The 17550-nt window shown below is 36.2% G+C and overlaps 1 protein-coding gene across 2 annotated transcripts in view; it reads right to left on the bottom strand.

The window, feature by feature from the left end:
• LOC117033193 (charged multivesicular body protein 3) overlaps nucleotides 1-17550 on the bottom strand; it is a 70536-nt gene that overhangs the window by 37945 nt on the left and 15041 nt on the right. Inside the window, exon 4 of one of the 2 annotated variants that reach the window (XM_033125209.1) lies at nucleotides 14750-16760. The exons of the other annotated variant lie outside the window; for it this stretch is intronic. Coding sequence (XP_032981100.1) covers nucleotides 15191-16760 — 1570 coding nt within the window. The 3' untranslated portion in view covers nucleotides 14750-15190. Of the gene's footprint in view, nucleotides 1-14749; nucleotides 16761-17550 lie in introns of those variants that run through there. 2 annotated transcript variants of the gene reach the window in all.

Raw genomic sequence — 17550 nt, 5'->3', positions numbered from 1 at the left:
TAGTGACAGAAAGTAGATAAATGGTTGCTAGGGGACGGGGGCATTGCAAAGAGACAAAAGGGAACTTTGGGGGGGGTGATGGAAATTATCTTGATTGTGGTGATGGTTTCACAGATGTATACAATGTCAAAACAAATGACATTAAATATGTGAAGTTTATGTCAATCATACTTCAATAAAGTTCTTTTAAAAATAGCGGTATGTGGTCATTGTAAAAAGTAAACCCCCCATTCTCACTTCCTCAGGAGTAAAGGCCCCAAAGGATTTTCATCAACTAGTTGGTGTCAATATTATATTGTAATCATAAATAGTTGGTGTGAATCCTTTGAGACATTTTTCTTTGGAGAATATACTTTTATATACTTCTACTTAATTGGGATCAGATTATACATACTGTTTTGCAATCCCCTTTTAAAAATTTTTTACATAGATTTTCATTGATATTAATATCTATGGGTAAGGGACTCCATAGCAAGAATGTACTAAAATTTAACAATTTCCCTATTGGATGACATTAGCAGTTTCTAATTTTTCCCTATTAAATAATAAATATAAACACTTTAATTTTGGAAGTACTACCAATGCCCTCCATACAGGTTGCACAGTTTTAACGCCAATAGTGTATGAGAGCTCCCTATTCCCTAAGTCCTTGCTAACAATGAACATTATCAATCTTCTACATTTTTGTGTCTCTGACAGTATAAAATACTGTTTTTAATTTTCACTTTATGATTTACTAATCTAAATGAGCATCTTTTGTATATTTATTGGCTAATTGAATGTCTTCTGTGAATTGTGTCTTTGTATCCTTTGCTCATTTTCCAGGGAATTGTTTCCCTGCCTCTCTTCCTCTCTCCTTCCCTCCTTCTCTCTCATTTTTTAATACGAAGGAGCTCTTTGAACATGAGAGATCTGTGGAAAACTTTTAAGGACTTCTTCACCATATCCCTCTTTTTTTGTTTTTGAGAATGAACTATAAGGCACAGCAATTTTTCACGTAGAAGGACACTGGACTTCCAATTAGTCAATAACATTTATCAAATGTCTACTCTGTGTCAGGCATTCTACAGGCTCCAGGAAAACTACAGTGAACAAAAAAGAACCTCATACGATCTGGTGAGAAGGACAGTGATGATAAATAAAAACAATGGTGATAAACAATTGAGTAGATTACTACAAATGTACAAAACTGTAAGAACATGGTGATCAGTGAATCTTTTCTGAGCAGGTGATATATAAACTGGGACCTGATGGACGAAGTAGCAGTGAGGTGAAGAGTATCCAGTGCAAAAGAAACAGCATGTGCCTAAGAGCCTTCCCAGTTTCTGGGTGGGAGTTTTGGGCCACAGGCATTTCAGTTAGTAAAGCTGCACTTGTTCTAAAGCTGGTCCTCAAGGGCAGAGGCCAAACAGCGTGGAGGGAGGATTGGTTTGGCATGTGGTGTCTCACTGAAATACGGAGACCATAGCTCCTGACAGAGCCCTATAAAGACATCAGTGTAATTGGTCCTGAGCGACTACAAGGGCACTGTACATCTTCCATACATTTTCCAGGCTCCACCCTCAGAGCCACATATACTCTCTACTTGTGTCTTGATATTGTCTTGGTATTGGACAAAGCTGCAGCTGTGAATGTAGTATTTCTTTCCTACATGGGCTTCAGGAAGCATCCACCAGATCCTCCCACCTGCTAAGACTCAATGTCTGAGGAGGTGGGAAGAACTAAGTGAGCAGGCATTCTAGCTCTTTGCTCCTGCCAAGCACAGCAGGTGTTTTAACAGGATCACACTCCCCTGCCATATGTTCACATAGGTGTTCACACACACATTTTCAAATGCTTTATGTGCATTCTCCTAATCCCTGAAAAATATTATAAGTACGTGAATATCCGTGAGAGGTACTGCAATGCCTGATGCTTTAAATCCTTCCTTGATTTTAAAATGAAAAACAGAAAGGACTGTTTTTTCCTGCACTCCACTCTCTAGTTTGTCTTGATCATTTCAGTAAGATTTCTAATCTTTGAGCTTCCTGGCTCACAACTACTCCCCATTCACTACATAGATTGTTAAATGAAATACTTTGGGCAAGAAAATCACAACCCAATTTTTGGCAGGAATTTTGGAATAATAAGACCAAGACACACTTTGTTTTATACAACAGATAGATTCTTAAAATGTTCGATACAAAGTGACCTTTGGAAAATTGAATTCCCGCCCATGGCTTACATAATAATTTTGAAGTGGATATGTCTTCATGTCTGACTAACCTTCAGGTTCCATGGGCTCCTAACCACAGTTTCTGATTTGAGATGAGGCAAAGAAAGACCTTGAATCATCTGCCCATTCCCAACCTTCCTCCACCAACCTTACAATGACCCTCGTATTAGTTTCCTATGCTGCTGACAAAGAATGACAAACCAGGTGGTTTAAAACAACAGAAATTTATTCTCATAGTCCTGGAGGCTTTCAATCCAAAATAAGGTGTCAGCAGTGCCATGCTCCCGCTGAGACTCTGTGTAGAATCCTTCCCTGCCTTTTCCTAGCTTCTGGTGGCCATCAATCGTTGGCATTCCTTGGCTTGCAGCTGCGTCACTCCATTCTCTGCCTCTGTCATTACATGGTGTTGTATTAGTGAGCTTGGGCTGCCGTAATAAAATACAGTAGACTGGGTGGCTTGAAGAACAGAAATGTAATTTCTCATAATTCTGGAGGCTAGAAGTCTGAGATCAGTGCCAGCATGGTCAGGTGGTGGTAAGAGTTCCTGGCTTAGCCATCTCACTGTGTCCTCACATGGTGGAGAGTGCTCGGTGTCTCTTCCCCCTATAAGGGCACTAATCCCATGAGGGCCCCACCCTCATGACCTCATCTAAACCTAATTAGCTCCCAAAGGCACTATCTCCAAATATTAATACCATCACATTGGGGTTAGGGCTTCAACACGTGGATTGTGGGAGGACACCACTCAGCTGATAGCAATGTTCTCTCTTCTGTCTCTCTCTTCTTATGAGCACACCAGTCATAAGAAGGACCCACCTTAAATCCAGTATGACCTCAACTTAACTGATTACATCTGGGAAATCACAGTAATCCCTGCCCTTTAGTGGGGAATTCACACACTTTACCTTATATCTCCACAGCACAGCAGCGACAAAGCCTGAACTTAAAAAAAAAAAAAAAAAAAAAAAAGTCCAACTGGACTATTTAAGCAATACTTCAATACTTTACTAAAGTCTCCAAAATCAGCATCAGAATTAGAAGAGTAGCATGTAATTTACACATTAAACATTATGATAAAATGGATAATCTGAAAAAACCTACTGCAAAAACAGAGTTGATAAAACACAATCAGAACTATTTTATGTGCATGGCTGATCTCTCAAAAATTAAGAGAAATCAGTAATATCTTCCAATAATGGAAATCTTGTTTGTGTGCCTTAAAAAATATGTAACTTATAGACAGTAAAGTGCACAAATTTTAAGTGTAAAATCTGATATATTTTTGTGTATATACCTGTAAAAAAGACTATGTAGGTCAATATTTAAAACATTTCCAACATCTTAGAAGGCTCCATCTTGCCTATTTCCAGTCGGTATTGCCAAAAGATAATCATTATTCTGATTTCTATATCCACACATTAATTTTGACTGTTCTTGAACTTCATGTAAATGGAATCAAATAGTATACTTGGTTTTCATTGTTAGGCAGAGGAACAGGGGGCAAAAATTTTGGCTAGGCAAAATGGTGGAGCAAAATAGACACCCCTGGAAACTGGGAGACTTGAAAACCTCACCCTTAGTGAAAGGACAGGCTAAGAAAGAAATCTATCTGCTGTCAAAGGGGGCCAAGAAGAAAATGTTTGTCTCAGGCTGCAGCTCTTGTGAAAAAATAAAAGTAGAAGGCTTTCTTAAGAAACCATAATTATAAGGCTGCCCTCAAGGGGGTTTAAGTTTATACTACTTTCATAGTTTGGAAACCCCAAGCCTAGATACTAATTTAAAATGTTCCTAGCTTGATAACATAATGGGGGGGAGGGTACCTGACAAAGTAATGTAAGCTCTTTTGAAAGGAACATACCCCAAGTCCAGGCACTGTAATATTCCTACACATCAAGATAAACAAAACTACCAAATACACAAGGCAACAAACATTTGTGGCCAAGAGTAAATTTTGAAAGAATCATACTTATACTATAACGTACCTCAGATATTAGAATTCTCAAATGCAGAATAAAAAGTTATGCTTAAAATGTTCACAGAAATAAAGGAGGGACTTGAAAGGAACAAGAGACCATTAAAAATGTCCAGGTAAACTTGAAAAAGAATTAAAATTGATCCTGTTTAACCTCATCTACAATCCTCCTCCCCCCTCTACCCTCTGGTAACCAGTAAACTATTGGTGAACACACAGTGTGATATAGATGATGTCGGACAATTAAGTTTGTGAACTTGTTGCAACAATGTTGCTAAAGTTTTTTGGTATCAGAGGGATTATTCATTATGAATTTGTACCAACTGGACAAACAGTTAACCAAGTTTACTATTTGGAAGTGCTGAAAAGGCTGCATGAAAAAGTTAGACAACCCGAACTTTTTGCCAACAATTCATGGCTCTTGCATCACAACAATGCACCAGCTCACACAGCACTGTCTGTGAGGGAGTTTTTAGCCAGTACACAAGTAGCTATGTAGGAACACCCTCCCTACTCACCTGATCTGGTCCCTAATGACTTCTTTCTTTACCCAAAGATAAAGGATATATTGAAAAGAAGACATTTTGATGACATTCAGGACATCCAGGGTAATACAACAACAGCTCTGGTGGCCATTCCAGCAAAAGAGTTCCAAAATAGCTTTGAAGGGGTGGACTAGGCTCTGGCATCAATGCATTGCTTCCCAAGGGGAGTACTTCGAAGGTGACCATAGTGATATTCAGCAATGAGGTATGCAGCACTTTTTCCAGGATGAGTTTGCAAACTTAATTGTATATTAAAAAGATTATACCTAAAGATCAAGTGGGATTTACTCCTGAGATGCAAGGTTGGTCCAATAACCACAAATCAAATAATGTGATACACCACATAAACTAAATGAAAGATAAAAATCATATTATCATATCAATATAAGCAGAAAAAATATTTGACAAAATCCAGCATCCATTTACGATAAAAACTTAAAGCAAAGTGGGAATAGAGGAAACATACCTCAATATAATAAAGGCCATGTACGACAAACCTACAGCTAATATCATACTCAGTGGGGAAAAACTAAAATCTAAAAGACTGGAATGCCTACTTTCACCGTTTTTATTCAACATAGTATTAAGTCCTAGCCACAACAAGCAGACAAGAAAAAGAAATAAAAGGCATCCAAATTGGAAACAAAGAAGTTAAACTGTCATTATTTGCAAATGACACAATACTATATATAGAGAACCCTAAACAGTCCATCAAAAAACTATTAGAACTAATAAATCAATTCTGTAAAGTAGCAGGGTACAAAATTAATATTCAGAAATCAGTTGCATTTTTATACACCAATAATGAACTATCAGAAAGAAAAATTAAGAAAACAATCCCATTTAAAATTGCATCAAAAAAATACCTAGGAATAAATTTAAAATACCAAGGAAGTAAAAGACCTGTACTCGGAAAATTGTAATACATTGAAGAAGGAAATTGAAGAAGATACAAGTAAATGGAAGCATATATTGTGCTCATGGATAGGAAGAATTAACATCATTAAAATACTACCCAAAGCAATCTATAGATTCAATGCAATCTTTATCAAAATACCAATGGCATTTTCACAGAACGAGAACAAATACTCCTAAAATTTATATGGAACCATAAAAGACCCTGAATATCCAAAACAATCTTCATAAAGAACAAAGTTGGAGATATTATGCTACATTATATCAAAGTATCATTATTCATCAGAGAGATAAAAATTAAATTAAAACCGTAATGAAATACCACTGCATTCCACAAAATGGTTAATATTAAAAGCACTGACAATATCGAGTCTTGGATTGTGATATAGAGCAATGCCAATGGGGACTCTTATCCACTGCTGGTTAGAGTGTATATTGGTACTACTAGTTTGGAAAAGACTTTAGCAGTCTCTACTAAAGGTAAATATATATAGACTTTATGATACAGCAGTTCTATCCCTTGTTATATACTCAACATAAAGAAGTATTTATGTCCACTGAAACACATGTACAATGATACCCAAAGCAGCTTTATTCATAATAGCAAAAACTGGAAACAAATGTCTTTCAGCAACCAAATGAATACATAAATATTCATACAAATGATATACTACACAGCAATACAAAAATGAACGATAGATAAATGCATCATCATGCCTGAATCTCAGTGGGACCACTGTGCTTTGCTTGGACTTGAGTTTTCTGCACCACAATCATGAATGAAATTGCCCTACCAGTATGCCCCAAGAGTAATCATGGGGCGTTACCCTGCTAATTTCCCTTCTTTCAAGGATCAGTCTTAGACTACCTGTTGTCCACTGCCTGAAAACAATTTCCTTATGTATTTTTGTTTAGTTTTACGGTTATTTTTGACAAGAGAATTGATCTAGTACCAGTTATGTCATCATGGTCAGAAGTAGAAATCCTGAGTCATTTTTAAGAAGTCATATGAACTACACTTAGGAAAGCTGAATGTAGGGGTCGAGAGAGTAAAGATGACTAGGTGACTGCAGGAGCCTTTACTCATACCGGAACTATAGTCACAGGATATTTAGGTGGATGGATAATTAGTAAACTTTGGATATAATACAACTGAGATGCTGTAATAGTTAAGGGATAATTTGCTATAACAGAGAGATCCAAAAATGCAATGGCTTAAATAGAAGTTTATTTCTGTTTTTTTGGAAGAGTCTAGGGATCTCCATATTTGAATAGTTCTCCTCTGCGAGGTCATGCAGGGACCCAAGCCGGTAAGGCAGCTCTGTGTACTGGTCACACCTAACTTTCAAGTTTGCATCAATTACCACCATATCTAGCAGGTTGAAAGTACAGAAGGTGATAATATGCATACCCAATGTTTTAAGTCAAGACCTGGAAGTGGCATGCATCACTTGCTTACATTGCATTGGTCACATCTAACTACAACACAGGTGATATCTGGGTATTTGTAGCTAAAATTCTATTATTAATGGAAGAATAGGAGAATAGATTGCTGGTAGGGTTTGTGGGGGGGATGACAATAAACAAGTCTTCCATGGATGTTTGTGGGTCATCCAAGTGAAATGCCGCAGATACCTTTATATAGGGATCTGGTATTGAGTAGAGTGTTCTGGAATGGAGGTGTGGACTCAGAAGCCATCAGCATGTAAGTGGGAGTCAAGGACATGAGTAGTGATAAAATCACCCACATGAGAACTGTAACAGAACTCTGGGGGAACAATAACTCTGAAGAAACAAGGTAGGAAAGGAAATTATGAAAGATCAGGGAAGTAGAGGGGAAACCAAGAAGAGTACCAGAGAGGCCTAAAGGAAAGGGATTTCAAGAAAGAGTAAGTGGTCAACAAAATTGCCATATGCAGAGATCTCAGGTAATATAAGTATAAAAATGCATTCACTGGATTTAATTATTCATTTGAATTTACCCAATCGATATATGGAAAAAAGAACAACAAATAAATGTTGAATGAGGTAATACTTAAAGGATTAAAAACGGAAACAAAAGGACAGATTAGTGTGATGAAAGAAGGTGATTTTTAGTGGGGCTATAGCTGAAACATGATTGGCCATGAGTTGATAATTACTGTAATTGGGTACATCAAGATTCATTATACAGAGAGTGCTAAAAAAGAGTATACGCATTTTCAGAAAGGAAAAAACTTTTAAAATTGTAATAATATATAATGATAACAAAAAACGAATACAAGTCATGTGTATACATTTTTTTTTTTTTGGCGCCCCTGGTATTAATCTCTACTTTCGTAAATGATTGAAATTTTCCAAGGAAAAATTATTTTTAAAAAATCTCTTCTTGCCCCCAAAAGGAAAGCCACAGACTGGGAGAAAATATTTGTAATACATATTTTGGACAAAAGACTTACATCTACAATACATAAAGAACTATACTTTGACAAGAAAAAGACACACAGCAAATCAATAGAAAAATGGGCAAAAGATTTGAACAAAGATTCAAAAAAGAGGTAGTGATTCAAGTGGCCGATAAACATATGATAAAGGTCTCAGCCTCATTAGTCACTGGAGAAATGCAAATTAAAATCACAGAGATATCTATACACCCACCAGAATTGCTAAAATTAAAAAAAAAATTGTAACATCACTCTTAGTAAGAATTTGGAAGAACAATGACTCTCATACGTATATTGCTGAAGAGGGTATAAATTGGTACAAACACTTTAGAAAACTGTCAGCATCTACCAAAACTGAACTTAGGCATACTCAATAATCCAGAAATTCTACCATTAACAGAAATGTGAACGTACGTAAACCAAAGTCATATACAAGAATATTCATAGTATTACTATTTGTAATTGCTGAAAGCTGGAAAATCATGGCATGTTCATACAATCTAACACTGCACAGTAATGAAAATGAACAAACTACTGCTACAGATAAGAGATAAACCTCACAAACATTATTTTAAATGAAACTATATACAAAATACTATATACAAATTTCATATATATACTATATATATATTTCGTATATATACAAATTTCGTATATATACTATATACGAAACTATATACAAAATGCTATGAGAGTCTATTAGAATGACATTCAAAGAGGCAAAACTAATCTATGGTTTTAGAAGTTACCATAGAGATTACATTTGGGGAGGATGGTGGAAGTAAGTATTGACTACCGTGTTTCCCCAAAAATGAGACCTAGAAGGGCCATCAGCTCTAATGTGTCTTTTGGAGCAAAAATTAATATATTAAAATAAGACTGGGTCTTCAATATGATATGATATGATATAATGTAATAGAATACCGGGTCTTAATTTTTGCTCCAAAAGACGCATTAGAGCTGATGGTCTGGCTAGGTCTTATTTTTGGGGAAACACAATATAAAGGAAACTGGGATGTGGCAATTCTGTTTCTTGATGTGGGTGATGTGTTGACTTTGTGATAAAATAAAACACATTTAAGACTTATATACTATTATGGGTATATATTGCCCTTCAGTAAAAACTTTGGGGAAAAAAGAGTGTATTTTCCCTAGTTGCCTAAAAGTTAAAGAAGGAACAGATGGTGAAGGTACTGTCCATTTGTTCCATCATTTCCTTGTTCCATTCCTTTCCTTCTTAACTGATTAGTACATGTTATGAGGGATCAAAAGCCTTTTTCCGCTTCCCACTTATGGTTCCCACCTATAGGAATGTTATTTCAGAAAACACTAGTACTGCATTCAGACTATGGAATAATTCTCAGGTAAACAAGCAACATGGTTGACACCACATTCTCTTTGACTAAAAACTCAAAGCTGTTTGAACAAATTCTAGGTCTCTGATTTCCAGATTCTAAAATATATACCGGGGGTGCCAAAAAAATGTACACATTTTAAAAGATGTTATCTATGTATTACTTTTTGAAGTTGAATTACGGTAGCAATGTGTAGTATAACGTTCGCTCAAAAGATGGCGTTAATCAAATGAACCCTAGCACCATTCATTGTATTAGGTTGGTGCAAAAGTAATTGAAGTTTTTGCAATTTTTAACCTTTTAAACCACAGTTACTTTTGCACCAACCTAATATTACAATTTTAATAGTTTTTCTTCCTTTCTTAAAATGTGTATACATTTTTTGGCACCCTCTCTCTATATATTTCCCCAAAATGGATCGATTAGATACATTTCTTCTTAAAGGAATGTAACTGAATAAATTCTTGCAGTCTTTTATAGCAAAAAAATTTGGAAAGTGTAAAGGATGCTTTCTCCAATTTCTGTATATCCCAGTCTGGTGCATATTATGCATAAACTGTCTTTTGCTTTGGTCATATAACCTCTCATCCTTTCCACAGCCATGAAAATACAGCAAGCAGTCTGTGTAAATCTGCCCTCATTCAGTAACAACAGACAATATGCTTGGCTGAAGCAGAGAAAGCTGCTCTCATGTCTTTGTTCCCTACTTTCTGGAGCTATTCAGGGTAATTGAGTTTGGAGCTGAACTCATGAGGATGGCCTTTAAAACCTTACAGTTCACAGGTTTCTCTCTAAATAAAAATCCTGGTGAAATATGTGCCAGTTTGATGAATAAATGTAAATATCGTAACATATTTCAAAACAAGTAGGCTATATTAGGACTAGCTTTTTCAACAGATGAACTGATTCATTCTCTTTCCCAAAGGTGGTGACATGTGTCCCACTAAGTGTCCAAATCTAGGCTTTCAGCACCTGCTGTTGTTACATTGCCAGTTAACTGCATGCTTTTCTATAGATCCGGGCAGGTTTTTGGCAAATGTAGCATGCTTTTTGTTAGATGGTGAGTGTGCAAATTTAGTCATAACGGGGACATCAACAATCTAAATTAATTCAGTAGATTGGACAAAATGGCTTCCATATTTGCTTCCGACATTCAGATTCTATTATTTTAAACAGAAAAACTGTAAGAACGACCTTTTTTTTTCTCATCAAACAAAATGAGATGTTTTAAAGCAAAGCAGTATACATTACCATGTTCAATACTAACAAATAATTTGAACAATAATACTGTTTTAAAGGCCCAAAATATTGCTGTGTTTGGCATTTTAAGAGGTGTCTCCTATCCAAGCCTCTGGCAACAAAGCCAGGAGTCAGTTTGAGGTATTTTGTTCCAGAAATCTATTGCTTTAGCTTCTTGGCTCAGGAATTAAGTAAAGCTGAATGGAGAGTATTTAAACAATAAAAACAGAAGCAGCCAGAAAAGATCAGAGTTCTAACTTCCCTTTTATGTGTCTGAAACCCTACTTTGTGAAGGGACTTCACAAAACTCCAAATAAGTTACCCATGTGGAAACATCACCAGACTCTGCTTTATCACCAAATAGACAGTTCTCCAAGTATGTTACCGAATGAAAAGAGCTCAAAGAATTGTACTAACAGTAGTGACACTGACTAGATATATACTGTAAGTGAAAGTCATTTGTCTATTATACAACTGATGTCATAGCTCATGGAAAAACCAATAAGACTGTTAGGCATTAACCTTTTATAAGGGAGACAAGAAACAAGATTTCTGTCTTTCCCACCCCATCCTCCTAAATGAGTTTTCCAGGAAACAGCATCTTTTCATTTTGTTGAAACGTTTTAAAGTTAACTACTTTGAATATCATAATGAATTTTCCCCACTTCTTGTGCAAATAATAGTAAATTGTTTTTCATGATGACAGAGTCATTGTTGGCAAGACAGTGACATCCTCTCAGGAAATTATTTGCCACTGCACTACCTGGACACAAACTACAGTTTTTTGTTTTGGTATTTCTTTTCCCCCTTAATACCTTTTACTATCAAACGATTGTATCGATAACTTCTTTGCCTGGCCTGCCTCTAGCAGGCTTCACCCCTACTCCATAATCTCTATACATGTAGCTTCTATTCTATAGACTAGGAAGCTAGATCACCAAGCTCATTCAAATTCTATGTAAAAAATAAATTTTCTCTGAGGCAGTATCTGCATGGCTCTTCATTCATTCAGTAGATGCTTATAAGAAGATACTAAGTGTCCATCAGCTGATGAATAGATAAAGAAGGTATGGTATATGTATGCAATGGAATATTATTCAACCTTGAGAAAGGAAATCTTGCCATTTGTGACAACATACATGGACCTTGAGGGCATTATGCTAAGTAAAATAAGTCAGAGAAAGACAAAACTGTATAATATCACTTATATGTGGAATCCAAAAAAGCCAAACTCACAGAAACAAAGAGTAGAATGGTGGTTACCAGGGGCTGGGGGGTGGAGGAAATGGGGAAATGTTGGTCAAAGAGTACAAACTTCCAGTTAGAAGATAAATAAATTTTGGGAATCTAATGCACAGCATTGTGATTATAATTAACAATATTGTATTATGTACTTGAAAGTTGCTAAGAGAGTGGATCTCAAATATTCTTCATCACAAAAAAGAAATGGTAATTATGTGACGTAATGGAAGTGTTAGCTAATTATACAGTGATAATCATATTGCAATGTATAATGTATCAAATTAATACATTGTATACTTTCAACTTGCACGATGTTATATTTCAATTATATCTCAATAAATCTCAAAAAATAAAATAAACAAAACACTAGTGCCTGAACTTTGACATCTCTTTGGGTCTGTTTCTATTTATAGGCTTACTTTTGTTCTTCACTGTTAAATATGCTGTAAACTCACCTACCCTCTATGTCAATACTAAGAGTATTTAAATTGATCAAAAAATACAGTGAATGTTTCAACTTTTAAAAATTATTACAGTAAAAGACACATTGCCATTAATCCCCCTCAAACTACTCTCTCTCACTTCGAACACACTTATCCCATCATTCTTGCCACTTTCTGAAGCAGTTCTGGAAGTCCTCTTTTGTGAGTGTCTTTAGTTGTGCTGTCGTGGCTGCCTCGATATCCTGAATCGATTCAAAACGTTTACCTTTCATGGTTATTTTGACTTTGGGGAAGAGCCAGAAGTTGCACGGCACCAGATCCAGTGAATACGGTGGATGAGGACACACTGTAATGTTTTTGACAGAAATTGCCGTACTAGAAGCGATGTGACGCAGAACCTATCCGTTGTGATCACAAAATATGGTGAACGCTCTTCACTACGGGAAGTGGAGCACCATACCTTAGTAACAGTGTGTAACAAATTTCAATTTATTCAGAGACGTCAGTCAGGTGTGAACTATGATTGAGAGAAGATGTGCTTCAAAGTGTGCCATAAAATCATCCTCCATTATGACAACGCTCCGTGTAACACATTGCTTCTGGTACGGCAATTTCTGTCAAACAAAAACATTACGGTGTGTCCTCATCCACCTTATTCACCAGATCTAGCACCGTGCAACTTCTGGCTCTTCCCCAAAGTCAAAATGATTCAGGACGTCAAGACAGGCACAATAGAGCAACTAACGAACTCACGAAAGAGAACTTCCAGAACTGCTTCAGAAAGTGGCAAGAATGATGGTATGTGTTTAGAACTAGGAAGAGTAGTTTGAGGGAGATTAATGGCAATGTGTCTTTTACTGTAAAAAATTTTTTTATTTAAACATTCACTGTATTATCTGATCACACCTTGTATTTTAAAACAAACTATAAGTAAAAATATTCAAGCACCAGTTGTTTAATATATAATGTAAAGTGCCCATTATCCCATCATACACATAAACTAAAAGAACTTGACAATAACAAGTATGTTATTTAGCACCAGCATAAAGGATAATATACCTTTGACAAGACACAGTTTCCTATAGTTGTCTTTTCCACAAACACACTTACTTCTAAGTGAAAATATGGTAGAAAGAGCCCTGAGCAAGATACAGTCTTATCCAGAGATTAGAAATAAGCCACCACCAGTCTTGATCTGTTGACACCATCTTTTAAAAAAGGATTTGTAGGTGGAGCACACACACTGCTCCCCCCACCACACGTTACTCAAACTCTTGTTTCCCTGGGCCCTGATGACATTCAAATTTGAAAGCTGTGTCCTAGTTACATCTTTAACTACCTTGGTTATCCTGAGCTCCGATCATGTATTAAGTGGGAATTCCTTCTGTTCTACTTGTTGCACAGGGATATTAGGAAGTAAAATGATCTACTACATATGAAATAATAACATTTTTTTGGTGACAATATAAAAACTTAAGCAAAGAAATTCCTAAACAGGTTATAAATCAGTACATTTTAAAAATTACATTTTCATTTTTTCTCTCTAAATTTTTAGTCAGATCCAATAGCAATAGCAAAAAGGACCCTATACTTTACCTCTCTCAACTTTTTGTCTCTTTGGTAGAGTTTTAAGGAATAATAAAATGGCCAAGGGGAAACGTGTGGTAGGAGAAAGATTACATGAATAATCTTCCAGGCTCCCAAATAATCTGAATAAATGATGAAAAAAAGTATGTGACTGCAGGAACAAAAATTAAAATTTTTGTTTTGGAGCAAGCCAAAAATATCTTCTACAGATGGATACTAAAAATAGAATCTCTTTTGTTTTATTTTTTTCTACCTACACTAGTTGGGTGGTAAAAAGTTTGGTAAAGAGCAAAATTACAATAGAGTTTAAAAATTCAAGCCACTAACTACTTATTGAATATCTACTGTGGGTCTAATTATGTTAAGGATATAACAGTAGATTATAGCATTACTCTTGCCTTTAGGGAGCTTATCCTTAAGGAAAGCAAAGACTTCCACAAGAAATAACTCGACAGTCGAAAAACTCTTGAGAGCAATCATGTGTCCTACTATTACAGTTAACCAGAGTTCAGTAACAACAAAGCCCACATACTTGGAATTGTAGTTCATTAACTTTCTTTTTAAACACAGTTAAAGTTTAGAGTCTGTTAACGCTGATTATTTCCTTCATTTCTCCACCTCCAGGAAAATCTGATAAAAGAATTATTTGCTATGCTTAGCAATTAAGGGATGAGTCAAGCAACATAAGTTTTGTCCTTTTTTCCCCCGAGTCAAGAATCATGTTTGACTTTTCTGTGAAACTAAGAAACCAACAAAATGCCTATAGAATTCACACACCTTATCAAAAACAATTTAACATTGGAAAAGCTGTAATCTTCTGGTTTTAAAATAATTTATTTCATAGGTCTGTTTTAATTTCATGTCTCAGAGCATACATTACTTAACTAAGAGATTCTGGGCAGCGATTGTAAAAAGGGAGGAAACATTTAGGATAAGAAACTGCGTCAATTCCATTTGAATTGCATCCTACTTTGTAAAGTCTTGCTAGGATAAATCTCTATCATACTTCTTTTGTGCTTACAAAAAACATTAACTTCTCAATTGCCAATGTTGTAAAGAAAAATTTTTATAATTAAGTATGCATTCAATTGACATACAAGCAACCAAGTAATTGTCATCAACATTAGTATAATGTGTATTTCCTGTCACTGCACTAACATTAAACTAAACTTCAAACCACAAAAACATTGTGACTAACATTAAAAAGGCAAGCTGTAAGATACTCAAAGCTTATAAATGACAAATTGCACATGGTTAAGATGGGACATCGTTTGACAAGGGCTGATGTGCATATGGCTGCTTTTTTTTATAAGAAGGCCACCGACAAACAGGGCAACAGTGTCGGCCCCCAGCCAACCACATTGCAATGCAATTCTGATGGAACACATGACCACAAGGCAACCCCATTAGCAAACATCCATTTTCAAAATTCTCTAGACAAACAACACATTCAGTACACTGCAGCATATCAGCAGGCCAAGTTAACCAATCAGGTTCCATATCTTCATTAGTGTTATATGATCCATATGACCTCCCCTTCCTTTCATACAGGCTGCTCTGACAATATTTATTGGCACATGAACAAGCCTCGGTGCCACAGTGACTTCCTCTTTCCAGAGAACTGTGAACTACACTTTGATTATCTTCAAATACTTCTTTCTCACTGTTAAAAGTGTCTGTGCTCTCGATGTCTGAGTCATTTTCAATATCGTGAGAGCCCTCCGACATTTCCTCTTCAGATTGGACTCCAACACACTTAAACTGCCACATTGGCAAGTTTTTTATATAATCAGTTGGTATCAAAGGGTGAAGCCAAAGGTCGGGGAAAGCTAACCGCTCCAAGAATAAGTCAGGGTCTTCATCCCAATCAGATTCCACAGGAAAGTTCTGAGAAGAAGCAATCGGGTGGAAGAGGTAGCTGGTGTACCAGTCCCACAGACTTGATAACCACTCTAAGTTATTGGCGTTGACTTCAGCATTGTTGTTGCGCCGTCTCTTTTTCTCAAAGTAATCGATTAGTAAACCATGTCCAAGGTATGTACTGAGAAACAGGGCCGGGTGTGAAGAATAAAACATCCAGTCTGCTCTTACCCATGAAGCCAGAGTGGTCGTATTGGAATATCTCAACAATTTTAAGCTATATTCATAAAAGCTATCTAAGTAAGGGAGCTGTAAAAAGCCCAACACCGGCAGCCAGGATATAATTAATAGAGAATTATATGTCCCTAAAGTGCTTATGAGAACCACAAATCGCTTGATGGTAGCTCCCTGTGTAATAAATAAGTCCATCCAAGCCATAAGATTAACTAGAACCAAGCTCAAAACAAACAAATCATTTACTTCAGGTTGTAATGAGCGCAAAAATGAATCCATGGCCTGAAGGGATATAAATTCACCTGTGTGATTTCCATATCTGTAAATTCCTTCAGGAGTTCTAAGTATGTATGATGGCATGTTACACACACCAATATCTGTCATATAACTCTTATTGTCCCAATTTTCCACATTAACAAAAATAAACTCAACTCTTCCAGTAAATTTTATACTTAGTGCAGAGAAGAAAGCTGGGGGTTGGTCAAGTTTTGCAAATAGGTATATTTTCACCCAATATTGATCACTTTTATTCCATTCTTCTTTTAAGTGTTCAGCGTTGTAAATGGTTTTGATCCGAGAAGCTGCATGAGCAGTTATCCACTTAAAAATGTGCTCTACTTCAATCTTGCGTCCACTGTATTCTTTAAGCATGACTTTGCCTTTAGAAGTACTTGTTTGTGGAACAGACATAATGAGTGTGGATCGCACCCAGCCTCTTCTCTTGCAGTATCTATAAGAGAGTAAACTGTAAGTAAACAACTAAACTGGCCAGATGAGCTAATTTGCTCATCCTCACTGTTACGCAAACAATCTGTCTTCCACTGCTACGTTTCTTTAGCACTTGAAAGATACCCTCTCCCAGAAACCAAATAACCTCTAAAAAATCAAAAGTAGTACCAGTATCTGGCAGTTGTAAAAGAGGAAAAGCAAGCTCTTGTTTTGTAGTTTCTTTGTTTTGTATCTCTGCTTTTTTTTTTTTTAAAAAAGTGTAGATTGAAAAGTCAAGGGAATCAGCAAATACTTCAGCATCTATTATGAACTTACTACTCTGTTAGTGTTGATACGATCCAAAAGATAATAGGAAAATAATTCCTGCTCACAAGGAATTTAAAAACTTATTAAGGAAACAAAACAAGTTTAAAACCGTATATGTTCTATTAGTAAATGTTAAAAAAAAAAGTTCAAACAAGGGAATATCATTGGAAGTTTGAACTGATGAAGATTTCATGAAAGGTTTGGGAACTAAACTAGGTCCTTGAAGGACGGTTAGATTCAGATGAGCAAAGAAGAGAGAAGTAAACAGATTATCCCACACGCCGAGTCCCTGCCTTGAACGCAAGCTCTCTGACCACAGGAGCTACGCTGTACCCTTTACTAACCCAAACATCCACCACGATGCCTGATGCACACGGACACTGTTACAAAGAAATGTGCACAAAATCTCGCCTAACAAAAAGCAAGTCCCATGTTGTTTTGTATTCTCTCATCGCTTTAATGAAGACCAGGAAGAAGAATATTTA

Source organism: Rhinolophus ferrumequinum, chromosome 13 (assembly GCF_004115265.2).
Source record: "Rhinolophus ferrumequinum isolate MPI-CBG mRhiFer1 chromosome 13, mRhiFer1_v1.p, whole genome shotgun sequence".
NCBI lineage: Eukaryota > Metazoa > Chordata > Mammalia > Chiroptera > Rhinolophidae > Rhinolophus > Rhinolophus ferrumequinum.
Note: the sequence above shows the minus strand (reverse complement) of the source record. Positions and strands in the feature narration are given on the sequence as shown.